Here is a 22,121-nt window from a genome sequence, read left to right on the forward strand (position 1 = left end):
TATAAAATGGAATAGTACCACACTGGATGCTGTGAGCCTTAGGTAAATATGACACTTTTGAGATCCTCAAAAGGAAAGGTAAAATCTTCTGAAGATGAATTCTTCATCACAAAATTTTCTTTACTGAAAGGTTTAAAAATATTGGAGTGCCTAGGGAAGTGGCATAGTACGTAGTGCCACGATTTGGTTGATATGGTGGTGTTCCAATACTGCACTCGATGATTTTGGTAGTCTTTTGCAGGCTTAATTATTCCAAGATTCTAACTTGGCGTTAGCTGTGTTTTCATTTTATACTCTGGACCTACACTTTCTTTCAGAATCAGTCAGATACTTGGAAGTGCCTCTTCAACCATCTAATTTGCATTAAAGGACAGATTAGAAAATATTGCCTCTTGCAAGCCCAAGCACTCAGCGCGAACTCCCACTCCCCCACTCCGGAACGACTCCGTGCATTCCAGCCTCCTCCCTGTGCAAACAGGGGGTGCGCACAAGGACCGGCAGGATGCTCCCAGCCACCGACTCTCATTCGTACTGGGAGCGAAGGACGGCACAAAGCACAGCTGCACGGGGAGCCCCGGGGCCGGGCGGCGAGCTGGGCGGGTCCCACAGGGAGGCAGAGGGCAGCGCTGCGCTGCCGGCCGCTCTCCCGCTCTCCCGCCCGGCACGCCGGGCTGCCCAGCCCCGCCGCCCTGCTGCACCGCTCGCTCCCGCCCCGGTAGTCCCGCCCCGCCGGGGCGGGCGCGGCGCTGCCGGCGGAGGGCCCGGGCCGCGCGGTGAGCGAGCGGGGTGCGGGAGCTCCAGCGGAGCCGCTCCGCCTTCTCCCGCGGCCCGGAGCCGTGCCGGGATCGCCCTTGGTGCCCTCGGCCCGACGAGGCGCCCGGGCCGGGAAACTTCGCCCGAGAGTTGAGGGGCGAGAGCGGCTTTCGCTTGCTCGCTGCCGGCCGGGGAGGCCCGAGGCGGAAGAGCGGGAGGCGCTGGCGGTGTCGGGGCAGGGGCGGGCGGGCAGCGAGAGCCGGGGCGGGCAGTGCCGGGCCGTGCCTGGCTGTGCCGGGCCGTGCCGGGCCGTGCCGGGCTGTGCCGGGCCGTGCCTGGCTGTGCAGGGCCGTGCCGGGCCGTGCCTGGCTGTGCCGGGCAGCGCAGGGCCGTGCCGGGCTGTGCCGGGCCGTGCCGGGCAGTGCCGGGCCGTGCCGGGCCGTGCCGGGCAGTGCCGGGCCGTGCCGGGCAGTGCCGGGCAGTGCAGGGCCGTGCCGGGCCGTGCCTGGCTGTGCCGGGCAGCGCAGGGCCGTGCCGGGCTGTGCCGGGCCGTGCCGGGCAGTGCCGGGCCGTGCCGGGCCGTGCCGGGCAGTGCCGGGCCGTGCCGGGCAGTGCAGGGCCGTGCCGGGCAGTGCCGGGCCGTGCCTGGCTGTGCCGGGCAATGCAGGGCTGTGCCGGGCCGCGCAGGGCTGTGCCGGGCCGCGCAGGGCTGTGCCGGGCCGTGCCTGGCCGTGCCGGGCAGTGCCGGGCCGTGCCGGGCAATGCCGGGCCGTGCCGGGCAGTGCCGGGCTGTGCCTGGCCGTGCCGGGCTGTGCCGGGTAATGCAGGGCCGTGCCGGGCAGCGCCGGGCCGTGCCGGGCAGTGCCGGGCAATGCCGGGCCGTGCCGGGCAGCGCAGGGCCGTGCCTGGCTGTGCCGGGCAATGCAGGGCCGTGCCGGGCCGTGCCGGGCAGCGCAGGGCCGTGCCGGGCAGTGCAGGGCCGTGCAGGGCCGTGCCGGGCAGTGCAGGGCCGTGCCGGGCAGTGCAGGGCCGTGCCGGGCAGTGCAGGGCTGTGCAGGGCCGTGCCGGGCAGTGCCGGGCTGTGCCGGGCCGTGCCGGGCCGTGCCGGGCTCGGGCCGCTGCAGCCCCGGCCGAGGTGCTGCTGCCGGACCAGGGGCAGAGGCGCCGGGTCAGGCAGGGCTCCTGCGGGGAGCGTGTGGAGTGCGAGGGGACGAGCAGCTCCTCTCTGCAGAAGCGCTTTACAGCACCAGATGATAGTTACCCACAGAGTGAGCCCCGAGCTTAGGCGGCTTCACTGTGTGAGTGCAGCTACACTGCTATTATTAGCAGTGGTATTTAATATTTGTACAGCCATAACAAGTTAAATATTGGAACTACGTCCTCTCTAGTACTCCTCTCCCAACAGTTCCTGAGGGTGTCTCTGTGAAGGAACAAATGCCTCAATCCAAAACTGGGACCTTCAGAGCCTGCCTTCAGCTGCCTCTCCATCTGGAAGCACCAGCAGCCCTCTGCAAGATGCTTCCAGAGTTGTTTAAGCTTGTCAGGGCTCAGCAGCAGAGCTCCAAACTTGCTTGTGTGCCCTGTTGGGACACGACACTACACCATGCATGTTCCCTGTGGCCTGAGGCTTGCTGCCTGTTCCCTGCACAGCTGCAGCAGGTTCCCTGTTCCCCTGGCACCGGCTTGGGGAGCTGCGGAAGGGAGGCTGAATCTGAGCGAGGGAGGTTCACCTCCCCTTGCCAAGCGTGCTTCAGTACAGTGGCAAAGCCACTGCTGGGCAATGGCCTTGGATTTTAGCACCCCGCCCCCCGCATTAGGTCTTGTGTCGTGGTCAGTTTGGTCGTAAGTTGAAGCATACAGGTCCTGTTGGTGAGGAACTCTGGAGAGCCTAGCAAGTACTCGAATGTATATATGATCTCCAAGATACCTGTAAACATAATTATTTTTTTTCAGGTGTCTGTTGTAAAGGGTGGTATCTTTGGTATGCTAGTGGCTTGTGACAGTTCTTGAATGAAACCAGTTTTTAGCTGGAGGTCACTTCTGGGAAATTTTGTTTTACTTGTCTGAAATTCCCTTCTGCTTTACACTGGATAAATTATTCAGCGTCCTCTGTCATAATATGTTCTGTAATATTTAAAGGTTGTTTCCTTCTTTCTGCTGGGGGCTGTGTTTCAGTGATGGGTGAAGCAATGCTTCTAATAAGTAGTTTTGTATCATTTTGTCAGGTACTCTGGGATTGTTTTATGAAAGACTACATATATGTCATTTATTATTATGAATGCCTCTTATGTTTTGGAATTTAACAGATGTAATATTTTCCATCCTGTCACCATCATCACATTCATTTTCATAGTTATAATCAAAGGTGGTAACAATGGCATTCAGATGCTCAATTATATTTCATATAGGTGACCAGTGCTAACTTACTAAATTAGTGCATGGTGCAGCAGGAATAAGTGTCACAGCTTCCCTCTGTTAGGAGCCATCAGCTTGCTTCTCACACATAAAAATCAGTATATAGTGAAGCATATGGCACCAGTGAGTTCTGTGTTTATTAAAGGACTATGCCTCTGAACATTCTGTGAATTTTTTTTCCTTATTTCACTTAATGTAGGTCTAAAATGTTTTTCCCATCTTTCAGGACTAGAAATACTGAACAAATCAGTTTTTTAGTCAGATGAAACCAAGACTTCGTAAGGTTCATGAAAACAGTGTGAGGCTTCTGCTTGTATCAGACTGGCCACTAGTCTGGTATGAGGGAATTAGAGATCCATCTAAGCTGTGGAAACCTAAGGTAGAAGTCTCTGGTTTGATTCAGAACAGTTTTGACCTCTTTTACATTTTCTACATTTCTGGAAAATTTGGTTGCCAGATATATTGGAGGGTAAGGGAAGTATCCCATCCCTCTAGTTCTAAGAAGAAACTACATCCTCTCAAAACTGGTAGGGTCGCTTTTCTGCTTCAGTGTAATTTTTCTGGTCACAAATTAAAAGCTTCCTCAGAATTTTCTAAGCAGTAGTCATGTCTTTGGTCTGATATATGTATGTTGGTAATAATTCAGGAAAAGCTTTTATCCTAACAATAGCCTAGGATATGTTTCATAAGGTCTTAACTACTCATAAAAAGGAAGCAAGAAGGAAGACCACCACCATCATCTCTTAGATTAGCTTTAAGTAAATAATTTTGTTTTACTTGGATCTCAGAAATGTAGAATCACTCTTCTCAAAGGTATTCTGAAACCCTACTGTTGTGTAGCCAAAGCCACAGGGTTTTTCATGAAGTAACTTCTGTGGAGGTGGTGGGATCAAAGAACAGTATGTTACCTGCTGAACTACTCCCTTTTTCTGCTCTTTTGGAATCTCATCTCTTTCCTCAAAATGTAAAAGGAGAATTGTTTTATCCCACAGTTATCTTTGCCCTGTCCAGAGTTACTACAGTGAGGATTAGTGATCAAGTGAAAGGAGTTTACCTCTTTTTTTGCTGTGATTTGTGTACCTTTTGGCAGATGGGTCATTTTCAGATCGGTCTGGAAATCTTCAACTGGTCTAATTGCTTGAACTCTGGTGTTCTATAAGCTTTATTTTAGGACTTTGTTCTTTGTTGTTCACTTTAGACTGGATAGCCAGGATTTTTTTTAAAAACAGATAATAGTTTCCAGGACAAAAATACTGAGTTGGTATCTTCTTTCAGATATTTTGTGATATAAAAAGGCAAAACAGTGGCAAGGTTCTGTGTCCAGTTCTGATGAAGACTGAAGATTCAGCAATACCTGGAAAAGAAATAGAAGGATATGTAGGAGACCTGGAAATTTTGTCAGCTTCTGTGTGTTGGTTGTTCCTAGCATTCCACTGTTGTATCCAGATGGGAGTAAGAATTTAAAAACAGGAGTTGTATAAGCAAGAGGTCATTGACCACTGACAAAGCAGGCAGACTTTATGTAATGTTTCTGAGGTAAAAGATACTCCTTGAGCTACACCCATCAGTTTTGAGCTTTTCCTTGACTCACATTAACTTTTCTTGTGTGGACTTGTTTCTTGAGAAGGACATACAGCTTCCATTTCCTTCCACAGTCACAGAGAGCAGTCACAGTCCAAAGGCTTTTCTCAGGGTATTTTTTTCCCATTAGGTCTTCAGATTTGTTGCAAATTTTGTGATACTGTTGTTTGCAGCAGTGGGACATTGAATTCAGTTCTTTGCATCTAAGCTCATCACTCCCTAGTAAAGAAGGTGGTTTTCTGGAAGCCCCTGCTTTTTTTAGTTGCTGCAGTCTGTGATAGTGAAAGAAACTCTGAAGCAAATTGCCTTTTCCAACATGCGTGGCTTTACAGATCTTAGTGTATCAGTGACTGCTGTGTTCTGTGGCAAAACTGACCCTGGGGTTCATTCATCTGAATTTTTCTATATATTAATGTTCAGTTTTGATCAAAAGGTAGTAATGCATGTCACTCATCCATTGCTTAGATTTGTGTGGTGCATTTCTGCATGTGAAGCTCATGGAGTGGTTTGATGTGACTCTGTAGGACTGTACAAGCAAGTGATAATGCTCCACCCAGGATGCTTACTGAAATGTTTAAACTGATGTGAAAATATGTGTATGTGACCTCAAGTAGAGAGAAAACCAATGAAAGTCAATGAGAATAACAACAAAGAGTGGAGTTAAGATGTACGCTTGTTTCAGATTTGAAATTTAGAGTGAATGAAGGCTGGATATATATTCCTGAAAAGGAGACTTTTTTTCCATACACCTTGTTTCCTCAAAAGAAAGAGAATATGTGCTTGTACCCCAGAACCCTCAAGAAGCAAATGTGAGTCTGTTAAGTCTTAAGAATATGAATGTATGTATCAACATGCAGGACTTAGCCCATATTTGCATATAGCATAATGTGACTTCAGTTCTGATTTGTGGCCTAAAAACACTATGTGTGCATGTAAAATATAATTAATGTAATGTTTGACCCTGGAGGAGAATTTTTATCTGACCTTTTATCAGGAGTAATTTTGGAAGCTGCCCAAAATGTAAAATTCCCTGAAGTTCTTCTAAAGAGATGTTAATGAAAAAACACTTAGGGGTATGCTGGTCTCAGATCTCTGAGGAAGAGAAACTTCAATGTGACTTTGCTCACAGAAGCCTAGATTTTGAGACTGTTATCTGCACAGAAATAAGGTAAAATGTAAGTCTGACTATTCTGGTCACAAAAGCTAAACTTTAACCAAATTGGAAAAAAAGTGTGCAAAGTTCTATATAGGAGGTGACTTGGACTCTGCTTCTTGGGGCAAATCACACGTGCTTGCTTTGTTCCCCAAGGTTTGTCCACCCTGCGAGATGGGTGCAAGACGCTGCGCTTGTCCTGGTGTGACAGTTCAACTGTAAGGGACCAATCTGATTTAGATATGCCTGGCTTAAAGCCTGGCTAGAGCCAGAACATGACCCTCAAACCATACAAAGCTGGAATGTCTGTCTGCCATGAGTTGAGCCAGAGGGAAGATGCTGTAAGAATTTTCTTTCTTTTCAGGTGAACATTTAAAAGCTTTGCTTCTCGTTTACCCAGCTCCTTATCTGAGTGTGCTTTTCAGAGGTTCTGAGGCAGGGCATCAATAAATTGGCCTTTCCCATATGTGTACTGGTGTTTATGTTTTTCTTTAAATTTAAGTGACTGCTTTAGATTGTAGAACATTGACAGTGCTATTCAAGCAATGTAGCTGCTATGGAGTGTGTGTACCTGCATATTTTGGTGGGACTTCTGTTTATCATAGTTGGATTCTATAAGGCTTGTGTAAAGTTCTTCTAATTATTTTTCATAGTACATAGTGTAACCTGATATAAAGTCTTACTTTTAGTATTCTTTCTCACTTCTGTAGTGTAAAGGGTTTTGGTTGCTCAAACCGTATATAGAAGATTTAGTAAAAAGCAATATTTAGCGTTTCTTTTGGCTTGACTTCTTAAGGAAATATGTTCTTGAATGGTTTGGGGACCAGAGGTAGGTCACTGAAGGCCGCAAAATTAACCCACTATTCTGAGTATTTCCAGAATAATGTGTTTCATGAAAAAAATGCAGCAAGGTAGAATAGATGATGCTTTTTAAATAATCCCCCCCAAGAATTCTCTAGGCTTTGAGTCTGTTGGCCAATTTCTACCCATTCAAGAGCTTACACGTCCAAAATGGTGATACTTGTATACATGCAGCATGAAGATACAGCCACCCAAGGGTGGGAAACAAAGACTGGCCCACAAAGGGAAGAGCTGCAACATATGCTCCTGTGGGCTTAGGCACGAGTTTGTGTGGGAGAGAGGCACCATAAGTGTTCCTCTCTCATAAAAGTTTTATTCAAGGCATGAAAAATCTCCCATATGACATTGTTCCTTAGGACACAAAGCCTTGAGTTAGCCTGAAGTTCAGCAATTCGTGATACTCTCATAGCTCCATTTTGGGAGAGGAAAAGGACCAATGCCACTTCTAACCAATGTCAATTCCGAAGACAGGGAAGAACATTTATGACGTTTAATGAAAATAATCTGTCACCTTCAGAGCAGTATATCTGCTGTTTCTACAGAAGAGGCCCGCGTTTGCCCAGAAACCTCAATTTTTTCAGTACTTCCACTCATCTTCAAATTCTTTTTCTTAGGCTGAATAACCCAAAAGCAATATAAGACTTGTTCTCTCATGTAACACAAACTAGTGATGGTGTGAGATTGCCTGTCTTGGACACCTTTGCCGTGACTGGTTTACAGGGATTTGCTGGACTAAATGACAGTTGAGTCTGCATCTGTCCTGGAGCAAATGCAAGTTCTGTCTTCCTGCTGCACTCAGCCACACAGCTGTGGCAGGCTCAACTCCACAGCCCCTGTAGCTGTGCTTTCTTACAACATGCATGAGCAAAGAAGCCGTGTTTGCTGAAATCTGTGTCCAAGGGACTGCTGGGTTTCAGGCATGTTTGCACTGTAATTAGCATTCGTGAATATATTTTTGAAGAAGGTGGAATAAATCTGGAGAGGTTAGAAAGCTTGCTTGTCTGGTGGGGAAGAGAAGGAACTGCAGGCGGTACTGAATTCCTTTCTGTTAACCTCTACATGGTTGGCAGAAACATGAGGGAAGAGAAAAATAAGGTTTTTTAAAATTTTTCCTGACATAATCTGTACATGTTCTCTTACCCTGTGCCTCTCTTCTCCCTGTCTTGCTAACTTTTTCCCTTGTCACAAAATGCTTACATGTGGGGAATGGTGAGATAACACAGCATAGACTAACTAATAGTAATTTCCTACAGATGTGTCACATATTTCTAATTAGTGGCTTTTCCATGCTCTGTAGGGGTTGCTCAAACTAGAATTGAATACTCAGAACATTTCCTCCATCTGTAAATATATAGTGAGCCTGTGCTGTATCACATTTCCCAGGGCTGTGTGGTTATAAAGGAAATACCCACTTCAAATGCTCTTGATGCAGCCAGGGCAGCCCTTGTTTCTAAATGGCAGCTGTGTTTAACTTTTTCTGGGTACAGTTAATACCCACTGAGCCATTCTTTTTGCTTTTTTTTTGGTAAATTTTATGTCACAGCAATCTGGATTTAATGTTGCTCTAATCTCACATTGTAATGTAATGACAATGAAATGATTCTCACACCGGTCTACAGAGAATCTGTGCTAATGCTATTAAAATGTGCTTACCCAATCAAAACAAATGCAGAATTAGCATATGGAAACTGTGTTTATGTGATTATAATGTTTCAGCAATATGAGATTACTGTAGGAAGCAGCTAATCCAAACCTAGGGGGACTTCCCATTACAAGGCCATTAAAATGACACAATGACTGAAGCGCACTTTTCAGATGGGAAAAGTGGAAGCATAAATCTTGTCATCAGTATTCAGACAAAACATCTATTGAACTCAGTGGAGTTTTTACCAGAGTCAGGAATGCAGCACCATGACCTTTGTAGTAGCAAATCTCTTTTCTCTTAACAATACCTCTAGGAAAATTATTTACTTCACCAGGATTTGGTAGTTGGCTAATGGTGAGAGTTGTATTTTATACACCATAGAGTTAGTGGTTATAAAGATTTGTCCAGAGTTTATTACAAAAATGGTAAGGTAGTGTTTCATGGCTTTTGTGAAATAATAAACGTTTTGGTTACATCTTAAAGAATTTTCTCATTTTTTAGTCTGAATTTGTAATTTTCAGGAAATATAATTTATCTCTCTCTTTATACAGCACTCAGAGCTGAGAAGTCTTGGTCTGTGCAAGAGCTCCTTGGCAATACCACCACATAAATTAGTGATTTTCAAAACCAAAATAGCTGTTATTGCCAGATATGAACCTACCTATTTATCTTCTGTGATAGGAATCAGCACATTTTCGCATCCCCTTAAACTGGGTTAAGATTAAGGAAATATAATTCACATATCCTGTGTAGAGCCCTCTGAAGTATACTTGTTTGTCCTGGATTGTTTCTTGGCTCACTCCTTAGTCCATGGAAGGACGGTAACATTACAGGAAGTTACTTGTCCTGTCCTTTTACAGGCATTAAAAATAAGCTGGATGAATTGCCTATAGATATGTCCTTCCATCTCAAGATGATTGTCCTGTAGTAGACATACATAATTTAAATGGCTAAATGAGATTATATGAATGCAGTCCTTGGTGTTTGAAAGAAGAAACTTTTTCAAAAGAAAGTTCTGTGTAAAATATGGCATGCAAGTCATGAGTAAACCACACAGTGATTCCTGTAGTAACATATACATGCTTAAATTAAGTAGGAATCCTGATTCCATTTAAAAGCTATTTGCACCTAAAATCTGTTTTAAAAATACGTAATTCTGATTCAATCAATTGAATCTGACTAGGAATAATGTATCATAGCACAACCAGGGCAGACTCTATGTGAATGACAGTTGGGAAGATATCAGGACAGTGATTTCAAAAATAATTCCAGTCACAGGTAATTGGCTGTCTTTATTTTCTATAACTCTTTTATTAAGAGTGGTTGGTTTCGAAAACTGTCAGTTAACAGGAACAGGCATTAATATTAATTTATTTTTCATTAAGATAAAATTAGGCCTACTTTAAATGCTGTTTGTGTCAGTTTCCATTTTTTGTGATGCTTATATTTATAAAAATCCTTGGCCGCAGTCAAAAGGTTCTATAAATTCTGTATGTGAGCTGTAATCTGTAATCTAGTGTTTAAAAATCAACAGGTTGGTGTCTGCTACAAGAGTAACCTGGCACGGGAGCTGGTAATTGATTTGTGTCAAGCTTTATCAAAAGAAACTAAATACTTGTGTATTTAATTGTATATAGGTTTGGTTTGCTAACTTAATAAATGGATTGGAAAATTGTCAGTGAACATGGGGAAAGAGAAGTGCGAATCTAATGCAGGGGGTAGTTATCACTCTGTGCTGTTAGGGTTTTACTGAATGCCAGAGTGTAGAGATTTAACATTAAAAAAAGGGGGAAGGGCAAAAAAATAAAGCAAAGGTAATGCTTAGAATTATGTCAGTTGCTTTGCTGTACATATACGAAGGACTCAGATCATTCAACTTTCTCCAAAATAGTGGGTTGCTCTATATAGAGCACCAGCCTTCTTCAAGGATGGAATTAATGACTGTTTAATTGAATTGCAGCTAGGAGAAGTTTCTGACTAAGACAGGTATTTTGGTTTTAATTATTTGCTCAAGAATATTTTCTGAAATCATGCACTTCTTAATCTGTTTGGAAGAAAAATAAATCATCCTATTAATCAGCCAGCAGTCTGTTCTATGAGAGTAAATTATTCTCAAACAAGTTAACATGCTAGTTAGGAACAAAATTCCTAAAAGAACAGTTCTTCCTAATCAGCTTTTACACAAGGCAAGTAAACATAGTCAGACAGTCATTTCTCTTTTTTATGGATGGCCAACTCTTCATATTAAAATGAGCACCAGCACTCTAGACTTCACTGGGCAGGCAATAGCTGCCTTTTCCAGAGGCTGGGTCACTTTTGTGCATTGGTGCTCTGACAGTGACTGCTTCACATGAGATCAAAGTATCCCTAAAGAGATCTTGATGTTCCTGTGCCCTTTGATATGTGGAGTTCAGTGCCCTTCAGATTTCAGTTTTTCTGTCATCCTGGTAGATTAACTTTAGCAGTTAAAAGGAAAATGTCCTCTGAGGGCTTTACCAGTAACAAACCCATGTTTATGACATTATTCACTAAAAGGGAGACAGAAATGGGAAGGACCTCTCTCTTTAATCAATAATGCATGCTCTAGTTAGTCCTTTCCTCTGGACATGATTAAACATGTATTTTGTTTCATAACTCATGATTTTGGTTGACTAGGGATTTTAACTATATATCCTCAAGCCTTTGTGACTAGCATCTGGAAGATCTAACATGAACTGGTTAGTCAGGACTAACCCCCCCCTCCCAAAAGGGTAAAACCCCAAAATCCCAATGGGGAGAGCTGCAGTAAATTCTAACCTGCAGTGAGTTAGGCCAGATTGGCACAGGGCCTTTGACATGAACCAACTGCAGACTGTAACCTCAGTGCTTCTTTGTCACTGTTAGTTTGAAGTTTTGAGAAGTAACATTTTTTAATTTATGTTAAAGATGAATTAAAAATTGTCTGAGATGCTAAACCACATATAAATTGTTAGATTAAGGTCTGTTCTTAACTGGTAAAATATTTGCCCACTGAAGCACTTCATCTTCTCCACCGCTGTTTGTGGGCCATGCTGGATCTTTGGCGGCTGTTGTCAGCCTTAGAGGAGTGGTCCTGGGCTGTTCCAGTCCTCCAGAACACAGCTGGTAGGAGAACCTGAGTCCTGCTGAAGCCAGAGGAGCAGATTATTGCCCCCACCCCTGCATTCCACATGGAGAGGGGCAGACAATGTGCCCAAACACAGACTATTTCCTTGGCATGTGAGAGGGACACTGAGTCTTGGAGGCCAGAGATAAATACACTGAACATACAAGTGAGGAATATTCAGCCTTGGTGCCAAGTGTGTTCATCTAGTGTCTGAAGCTGACAAAATTTGACAGCTGCTGAAGAGCAAAGAATCCTAAATGAACAAACAGTGGTTTTATTAAATAGGAAACATTTATCTTAATGTGATCCTGACTGCAGCACAATAAATAATAACAGTTTCCATGTACTGGAATGTGATGTGTTTATGTTGCTGGAGTACTGATACAAGCACAGTTGGGTAAAATAAATGTCTTGTTTTTGATATTGACCACCTTGCTACAAACAGCTTTTGGAAACATCCCAGCAAACACACACAGAGTGTAGGTACATGTGCAAGAGGGAGGAGGGATTTCAGAAATCACCTGAGAAAATCATGCTCTTTCTGAAATGTTTTTGTTTCCTTTCTTCTTCTTTCCCAGATTCCTTTAGGATCTGATTTTTTTTTCCATTTGTTAAAGAAAAATGCCTTCCTTGAGTGGGAAAGTGCAGACTGTCTTGGGCCCTGTGGAGCCAGACTGTCTTGGCTACACATTGACTCATGAACACTTGACTATGGACTACAGCAGCTGCTTTTGTCCACCTTCTCCAGGCCAAGAGCCTTTGTCTAATGAGCCCATTGAGATGAAGAACTTGTTTTGGATTAAGCAAAATCCCTACAGCCATAAAGAAAACCTTCTTTTGTATCAGGAGACAGATGCTGTGAGGGAGGAGCTGCTGTATTTTAAAGCAGCTGGTGGTGGGACAATTGTGGAAAACACAACAACGGGAATTGGCCGGGATATGAATACTTTGAAGAAACTTGCTGAAGAAACTGGAGTTCATATTATTGCTGGTGCTGGGTTTTATGTGGATTCCACTCATTCTTCTCAAACACAGGCCATGACAGTGGAGCAGGTAGGTCTTAACCATTGCTTCAGTGCCTCTGTCCTGTGAATTATCCCTGGGTAAACCAAAGTTGGAGACAAGTTCCAGTAAAATAGATGGAATACAGAAGTGCTCAGCATAGAAAACAGGAACAGCATTACTGCTTGTGTGTAATATCAGGAGCAGCACTACTTTCATATGCTTGGTTTATCTGTCAGAATTTCCAGTTCTTAAGCTCCATTTTCTTTGAGGGATTTGTTATAATGCAACAGTAAAAGGAAAATACAGTATTTCATGTCTGGATATTTGGTACACGCCAAACTATCTTGAGTTTTTTACTGTTTTTTAAGGAAGGAGTTTATGCTTGCTACCTCTTGCTAATTGCTTCCCAATAAGTTTACCCAGCATTCTTGTAGAAAGTATAAATAATTGCAATATTTATAGGACAATTGTAAATCACTGCTCTGCTCAGGCTGTGTGTCATAGTTCTCTATCATTTGTCCAGGCTTTTCAGGGCATAGTCTACATCAGCCTGTTTGTACAGTGACTAAGACAATGTGTTAATAATACCTGAGGTCCCCAGATGTTCCTGTAATAATAAGTATTCTATCTTTTATTAAGAAAATGTGTTGATGAGGAGAAGAGTGAATGGAACTCTCCAAGGTAGGAGGCTGTGAATGTGTATAAGTGGAGCTGACAATTAAAAAAAAAAAATCTGTCACAGTTTACAAATGAGTCAAATTAATTTTAAAAATCAATGGTCAAAACTTGATCAGTGCTGCCAAAAAAACTGGACCCAAGCTGGTCCAAACTGAACACAAGAGTACTGTTTTTCCTAAATGTTCTTCCATTGCTTGAAATGCAAATAGCATAGACACAAATAGATTTCTCAAGGCAAAGTTTTCCCTTTTGTGTTTGATGGACTGATGGAGACCCACAGATTTCCTGTACTCAGCACTTAGAATGAGCCATCATCAAGGTGCCTTAGAAGGCCATTTTGTGCTCCCAGTTCTGAATGTATGCTTAAGATACATGGCCTATTCTGGGAGAGGAAAAGCTTTTATAACAAAATAGTTTTATTAAGAGATTCTGATGGGTTTTGTCTATACATGCTCTAAATCAGGCTAATTTCGATCCTATAAATTTGTCAAATGTGTTTTGTTTTTGTAGTTTGGAAGATCTCCTGTTGTTTTACATTGGCATTCCCATAAGCAGGTTTTGCCTTTAAATTTGTCTCTTCAGGATGCTTGCCAGAGTTTCTCTCTTCCCTATATGTATGACAAGGTTTCCTCATTCTCTGATCCTGTTTTGCAAAAACTACATTGAATTGTGTCTGATGCCAATTCAAGAGTACAAGGCAAAGATTTTGGAATAAACTATCCTTTGCTTTTTTTAAAGAAAACTTAATGTCTGCCTAAATCAGAGTTCAAATTACATGTAGACCAGCTTTCTTGGCAAACCTGGACAAATGTGTGACTGGATACTGTTAAATTGATTTGCTTCTCTGTTTATTTTGGTCTTAGTGAATGGCTAGCATAACATTAGTTGACAGAAACCAGATTTTAACTCCAGTGTTTTCACACACCCAGCTGTTAATTAAATAAATTCAGAAAGACCTTGGGAGCATAACTAGCCCAGCGTCGATAGGCCAAATTTGATGCTATTTAACACAAATAGTAATAATAACCAAAAATCTCCTTTTCCTGTTTCTAGCTGACAGAGATTATTGTTAATGAGGTACTCAAAGGAGCAGATGGGACTAATATAAAGTGTGGTGTGGTGGGAGAAATAGGCTGCTCCTGGCCTTTGACTCCGAGTGAACACAGAGTGCTTCAGGCAACAGCACAGGCTCAGGCACAGCTTGGGTGCCCTGTTATCATCCATCCTGGCAGGAACAGCAACTCCCCTTTCCAGATTATCCGTATCCTGCAGGAAGCTGGGGCTGATGCTTCAAAGACAGTCATGTCTCACCTCGACAGGTAAGGAGACTCTTCTGCTGTGCTTCCTGAAGTGTTGCCACAACTCACTGGAGTTTCGCAGGACTGCACTGGGAAAAGGTGACATAGAGTTTACCCTCAAGTTAACTGACTCAAAAATAAGTGCTTATATAGAGCTTGATCTGCCTCCAGCACTTCAGTCCACTTCACTCCAGGATCAGGTTTTAGATTGACATTGATAGAGATTTTGGTATTTTAAATGCTGTCTTTGAAAGCCTGGCAGAGGGATTAGGAATAACTGTAGCTACATTTTAAAAATGAGAATTTCATTAATTTGTATCCATACACAAATCCCTGTATTTACAAAGCATTGGGCACTGAGCAGCTCTCACTAAATTGGGTTGGAAGTTGCTGGGCTTCCAGTGTTTTTGAGAACTGGATCACTCTTAATGGCCTTGCCAAAAATCTCACAGAAGCTAATGGAGATTTCCTTAATTTGTCTTGAGTCTGGATCAAAGCAAAAGGCAGATTTTCAATGTTCTACTACCAGACAGAGGAACTACTGCTTAAAAAGAAAATAGTTGGGTTTTGGATAGTCCATAGCATAGACCAGATAGTTAACTGTTAGTTTCCTTGAGAGCAAAAACCAGGAGCTTGGAGTTGCACAGAAAGAAACTGGGATGCTTTTCTGTCTCCAGCTTAGAAATACAGTTCTACAGTTTTACAGAAATACAGTTACAAATTAGTTTTGTATGACCTTGTGTTGCTCATGGTGAGCTGGAGTATGTCCAAGCATTGATTACTTTGTCCAGTCGCTGAATAATGGAGACTATTTGTGGTCATATGATTCTCAGCAATTGGATTGTTTTCTCTCAGTGTGAATGTAATACAGGCAACAGCACTGTGCTCCAAATTTCTTATGGTTACAGGCTCTAAGAGCTTGCAAATCAAGCTACAGGTGCTTGTTATTCACACAGAGCTGCATGTTTTACTTGACAATTTTAGGAGCATAAAATTAGTGCCATGAAATTGTATTTGAATATTTATAAATTACTTCCTTTTTGTATTTACCTGTGTTCCACTGTATCTATAGCTGCATTTTTCACCCCTTTTTGAGAAAAAACTGATTACTTAAATCTTTTTATGAAAGAGGACTGAGCAAGCTGCAGGCATCAGTACTTATGTAGCCATTTTGATACAACATAAACATACAATTATGGCTTTTTTTCTCTTATATACTGTTGTAAATAGTTGAATTAAATAATTAATTGATGGAAATTAAGCAATATAAGTAGGAAAACAGAGGCGCAGTTTCAATAACAGCTGCTGATGCACAATATGACATTTCCTTTTATCTCTTTCTATCATTACTTTCACACATTCAGGTTGGCACTTGCTATAACATAAACTACTGTGAAGTTTGGCTTTGCAATGTGCATTTAACATTTTAAGTCTCCTCCAGTAAGAAAAATCCATGTGGGAGCATCCTGGTCCCTTAAATGTGAGATAAATTTGTACATAGCTCCGTATTGCATGTTTGCATTTTACAGACAGAATGGTAGTTTTCCAGTGGATTTACAATTAAATGATAAAACTAAAATGCTAGCTACCATGTCTTGCAATTTAAAAAAAGGTAGCAGGTGTCCGTGATGGAACTACAGTGTACTGAAAGGCTGGAAGCCAAAGCTATTGAGGCTTCTGCTTTAGCCATTTGTTAGGGGTTAAGGTTATAAAGGACATCAACATCTTGACTCAACTCACTTGAGTAACTTTTGTTAGAAGACTCACAGCAGCTGTTGTGAATCTGGGGCATCATAACAGTTTGGTGTCTCTCCCCATGGTATTTATGGCTGAGGTCCCTAATACAGGGTGCTTCACCATATCCCACCTCTTTTTCCATGAGCTCAGGGCTGTTTAGGGACAGTGTTGCCCAAACACCCAATTTCAGCTCAGAGATCAGCGATTTGAACTGGGAACTGCTGCTGTTGCTATTGTGGGGTGTTTTTCCACCTGCACAGGATTGAATACTCTTGATGCCTGTCTCCCTGTGAACTGAACAGGGCTGGATCTAAAATAATCTGTTCTTTGGCTCTGCACTTTGAAAACTCATTTGGTGATAAATGTTCAGTCTCTGTAAACTGTAACATTTATTTTAAAATAACATTTTTTATTAATTACAGTTGGCAAGTCTTACACTCCTGCTGATGGCAGACTTGTTTGAACATGGATTTTCTCTCTCTCAACCCATCTGTTCCTCCTACTTGATTGGTTGTTAAGTCATAATATTGAAATTATGACATCCGTCATTTCCATAGCAACAGACTGTGATGTAATTGTATAAGATAAAATTGCTTTGTGACATCAATATCTACAATAATAATAAAAAAAAAAATCCCTCAACAAACTACTGCCCTTTTGATTAACTGTTCTGCTCTTGTGGAAATGTGGTTTCTCCTTAAAAAAAAAAAAAAAAAATTATAGCAGCTATAAAGCTCAAATTGTATCACTTGAGTGTTTTTGTTTTTCTTTGAACTGTTTATACACTCAGTAAAAATGGTTCAAAGAAAACCCCAAATATTCAAGAGAACTCTTATTTCTGTTGCTGTTTTTTTCCAAATGAGTGAGAGGTGCTAGAAGCTTTGTTCCTTCGATTTTCGAATCTTTTGTAAAGCCCATGTCCCATATACTCAAAATGCCATTATGTATTTTGGTGAGAGCATTTCTTTAAGGCATTCTGGCCAGATCCCAGTGCAAACAATGATATATTGCTGCTCTAATGGCAATCTAGAAACATCACTGTACAGAATAGAAACTAAAGACAAAGTTGTATATTACTGGTGTGTGATGGATGAAACAAGCCCTGGGTGAAGCTGTCTCCTGTAACTCTTTTGGGAAAGTAAATCTGTCTCGTGTAAGTAATCCATTGTCCTTTTTTTATATCGCTATGAATTAACCTCCTCCTTAAATGTCCTTCCTTGTTAGGTTGTCTGTTGAGAGGGTTAATGATATCAAAAGTAAGTAACCTTCCTGTTTCCATTTAAAGATTATTGTAGAGGTTTTCATTATTTCATGGGGAAAGAGTTGGTTTTGTTTTGGTTTTTTAGTGCATGAAATACCAAATGATTGTAAGAAGGACAATGCTGTGTGTCATCTTAAGTGGCATGTGTCAAACAGGAGTCATGTTTTTCAAGTGGGTGAATTATATCATAGATTATTTGTTTTTTTCTTTGCAAGTAGGAGGTCACAAAGTACCTGTCCTCATACCATAAGATGTTTTATTCCTGTTACAGTGCTGACTTTGTGTTATATATGTTCTGCAGGACCATATTTGATAAAGAGAAACTTCTCGAATTTGCTAAACTTGGATGTTACTTAGAGTATGACCTCTTTGGTACAGAATTCCTTCATTACCAGTTCCATCCGGATATTGACATGCCGAACGACAATGAAAGAATTGCAAGGTATCTGCTCCCATGCAGTTGTAGCTATAGCATGGCCACTGATTAAAAAATATTATTGATAAAAAAATACTTGTTTTAAGACCATCACAGAGTGACTCTGCTTGTTGTTCAAAATTGTCTTCTGTCCTACTGAAATAATGCCATTTTCCCCTGCTGCTGTCATGCCATTAGAGCAGCATGTATAATTTCTTCTTTCTGGGGGGAATATTAAGAATCATAGTGTTGTAGGAAGTTACTTGAGAAGAAGATCAAGAGCTTTTTAAACTTCATTCTCTGTCCTAATTCCATGCTCATCTGGTCAAATCTGTAGTCTGTAAAAAGGAAAAGTCTGAAAACACTGCATTTATGTTAGGATTAAGTGTTCCTGTTTGAAACATAGTATTGGAAACTTAATGCTGCTACTAAACAGCATCTCAGCCTGTTATATCTCCTCACTGGTTGGCTATCCCAGCAAAACTCAATGGTTGTTTTGGATGGATTTGTGCTTCCATCCTGGAAAACTGCCTTTTTTCTTCCAAGCACTTTATCACCTTTCCTCCGCCTGTCCTTTTGCCCTTTCTCTGTTTTGAAGGATGTGATTCCTGTCTCTTCAGAGCTTCCATTCTCCTTGCACTCACAATGTGAAAATATTGGTCCCACTGGCAGGATACCTCTTCCCTGCTTCTCATCAGCACCTGCAGTCTCAGCTCAGCTGCACGGCCAATCTGTTGTGCTGTGTTAACACAAAGTTTTGCCAAAGAGATACATTCTGTACAAAAACTGTCTGAGAGAAGGTAGGACCAGCTGGGAATGGACACCTCACTCCTTCTACTCCATCTGGAGGTGTGATGCTGCCATGCTGTTTGTCCACAGTGTTTGTGAGCAGTGAAGTGGCAGGTGTCTGAGGGGTGGATTGCCATCTTGCCTGTGTCTTTTTACCTTCCAGAGTCACAAACAGTTCTTTCACTCTCCTTGATGAGAAATATTTTATGATTGCTGATCACTAATGAAGTAACTTCTAGCTTTCCCTTACATCTCAGACGTAGTTTCGCTCCCCCTCATTGTCAGATTAATCTCAAAACGAACCTGTTTTCAAACTGTTCTCTCTTAAGAAGGTGCTTTGGCTATTCTTCCACCCTCCCAAGCATTTGCTGCTGCTTTTCACACTAGAAATTGTTTCTTTCTTAACAATGCCCTCAATCTTGAACTCAGTATTTTAAACTGTTGCAAGGAACCTACAGTTTTCACATTTAGGTTGAGTAAAGTTGCTTCCTCTGCCCTCTCCTGTGCCATGGAAAGTCAGCATCTACAGTAGCACTGGGGAATATATAGAGAGGACTGGACTAGGCCTTGGTTAACAAGAGGGTGTTCAGCTGTGGCAGTTTTCATTCCATCCATGATACTTGCTCAGACACCATTATCTCTCCTGAAACTCTCTAGTGTCTTGAGTATTTCTTGCAGCAGTCTGTTCAAAGGAAGAAAAGATGAAAGGTTTGTCTTCTCATTGCACAGTGTGAGTATGTGTATTTGAGTTATATTGATGTACCCACAGTGAACTAAGGATGGCTGGGGCAATCTCCTTAGGGTTTTGTTTTGTGAAACAGCACCACAGAGGTAGAAATCAAATTGACCTCTAAATGAAAATAGTGAATGGAAAATACCTGTTCACATCTTTTTTGTTCAAAACACAAACTTCTGTAGGCATAACATACCTACTTAACACAATTTAGCTGTCTGTGCTTCAGCAGTTTGGTTGCAGTCTACTGCCAATGCAAGCAAAACACTGACTTCTGTTCTGGGGAAGTTTGGAGTCAGAAACAGGTACTAACTAAATACAGAGGAATGAGCAAAAAGGAGCAATGTATACAAAATTGAAAGGATCATATGCCTCCCCAGTGCATTAAATTAGTCCAATATTAAAGGAGATTATTCTAATAATATGTTTGGTCATCAAAAACTTAGTCCCTCCAGTGCCATTACTCTTACTTTCTGGTTGGCTTGTGGTTTCTCTGTATTTCAGGCTGGAGGAGATTGTTGTGCTGTCGTAAGACTATGCTTATGTAGTCTTGTGCACTGAATGGCACAATGTATGGTGGCTTTTTGAAAAACAATAAAATATTACCAAATTCTATCCTATTTGCCTTCTTTATGCTGCCCATGCTGGTTGGATCCTGCTACCTGTAAGAATTTGTCAGTAAGGGCTTTCAGATACAATGTGGATTCTTGTAAGGCTAGTTTTTGCTTTCTTGCTGATCAAAGCATTGTCAGGAAGGTAAAGATTAGAACTTCACAGTGCTAGCAAGTGATGGAATTGGAGGCCCTCATGAGGAATGAACACTTTCCAAGGCTGGTCTGTCAGTCCCTGCCACTTCAGTGCTGCAATCCTCTGCCAAACTAAATGAAAGCTTACTGAGAAACTTAACAGTCATACAATACAGAAGTATAGACATCCACATAACATAAATGCTAAAAAATTAGCTGATCAAGAGAGTAAGGCTATGTGAATGAAATGTGAAGCAGAAGGACTTGTAGTAGTCCAGCTACAAGAGTGTGACCAGAAGGATTGCTTCTTTTTCCAAGCTGACCTGTCATTTTGCCAAGGCTGTTTAGCTGCCCTGCGATATTAATTAATGCCTCTTATTTTCTTGCATGTGCTGTGCCATACCAGTCTTATTTATCTTCTTTAATGAACATCTTTGAGATGTGTTTTGATGATAACTGTCTATATGGAGTATGATACTGGCAACTTCAACTTTTTATTAACTTGCTTTGCTAAATGGGATTCAACCAAATTTATGTAATTGAACCAGGCTCCTTTAAAGACCTGTCACACACAGAGTCTGGTCATTAGCAAATGTACTGGGACCAACCTTGTTACAGCAGCAAAAAGTAACCTGCTGAGAAGGAATTTATGTATTTACTCATTTATGTAAAACCTGTGTCCTGTGAATGGTGATGCTGAAGTTCTTGAATTCCTCTGTGGAATCAATGGGTCTGGAAATACAAAGTCATGTGCTGAAAGCAAAGTTTTCCTTCTCCATTTTGATATATGTAGTGGTGTGTTTTCAGAGGTGGCATACTTTGCATGCAGTAAAAAATGTGTTTTATTTTCAGGTAAATGTAAGGAGTATATCCTCTGAGCACCTAAGTATTTTCTGTTATAATACAGTCCAGCAGTACAGTAATGTAAGAAATGTAAATGCTGGTGGGTTCTGTGCTGTCTCAGTGAGAACTTTCACTGACAGGGATGCTTCCAACTTTTGCAGGATTCATATGTTGATTGATGAAGGCTATGAAGACAGAATTCTGATGGCTCATGATGTGCACACCAAGAACAGGTTGATGAAATATGGAGGTCATGGATATTCACATATCCTCAAAAATATAATTCCTAAAATGCTAATTAGAGGCATATCCCAAGATAAAATTGATAAAATACTCCTAGCAAATCCAAAGCGGTGGCTGACTTTTAAGTAGGAACAATAAATAAATATTCCTGATTTATAAGGAAGCTTGATAAAATTCAGATTTCAATAGAACAGTCATTAAAAAAAAACTGAAAATCTAAAAATAAATTAGATGCAAATAAACTAATTATAACTTTTCTTTTTAATTAGAACATCAAAATTGTGTACTGTCTCTATATTTTCTCCCTTCTGAAAGTCTGCTCATGTGTGAATTTTTACTGAGTATGAGCCTATCTACAGATTTACTGAATATGAGCCTACATACAGAATATTTGCAACTGACATTTTAAGATAATTGTTTCAAAAGCATAAACTACTACTGTTACTGCATGTTACCTCTAAAGTACTTCTGAAGATGTGTCACCTGGAAGGAAATTTCCTTGGAAGGAAATGATGGTTTTCAGTTAAATTTCCTGTCTTCAGGGGCTGATTTTAATCCTTGTAATACTGTCAATCTTCTCATTATCCTCATATTCTTTAAGTAATACTTGATTGAAAGGTCTGGAAGTTTTAATTAGCTTCCATAGACAAGAGAAGGCAAGAGGAATTTCAAATCAAAAAAGATAAGGTTTCTTTCCAGTTTAACAGTTTACTTAATTGTAACTGAAAATGTAAAAAATACATGGAAAAATATATTTTTGAATAAAGCATTTTGATCACCTCTTAAACTATGTGCAGTATTATTACAGATGTCTTTTTTTAATTGCATTATTTTTTTTATC

General features: G+C 41.5%; 1 protein-coding gene across 3 annotated transcripts; it reads left to right on the plus strand.

The window, feature by feature from the left end:
* Positions 1-727: 727 nt before the first annotated feature.
* On the plus strand, positions 728-22,076 carry PTER (phosphotriesterase related). 3 transcript variants are annotated; one of them, XM_021551645.2, is made up of 5 exons: positions 728-786; positions 12,111-12,585; positions 14,269-14,534; positions 17,813-17,953; positions 21,199-22,076. In XM_021551645.2, exons 2-5 carry the CDS (start codon positions 12,154-12,156, stop codon positions 21,407-21,409), a joined length of 1,050 nt encoding a protein of 349 aa, XP_021407320.2. In that variant the 5' UTR covers positions 728-786; positions 12,111-12,153; the 3' UTR covers positions 21,410-22,076. The 3 variants fall into 3 exon arrangements, with proteins under 3 accessions (XP_021407320.2, XP_021407319.2, XP_077644405.1); XM_021551644.2 differs by having other exon boundaries at positions 728-773; XM_077788279.1 differs by lacking the exon at positions 728-786 and having other exon boundaries at positions 1,843-12,585.
* Positions 22,077-22,121: the final 45 nt, after the last annotated feature.

This window comes from Lonchura striata, chromosome 1, assembly GCF_046129695.1.
Source record: "Lonchura striata isolate bLonStr1 chromosome 1, bLonStr1.mat, whole genome shotgun sequence".
Classification (NCBI taxonomy): Eukaryota; Metazoa; Chordata; class Aves; order Passeriformes; family Estrildidae; genus Lonchura; species Lonchura striata.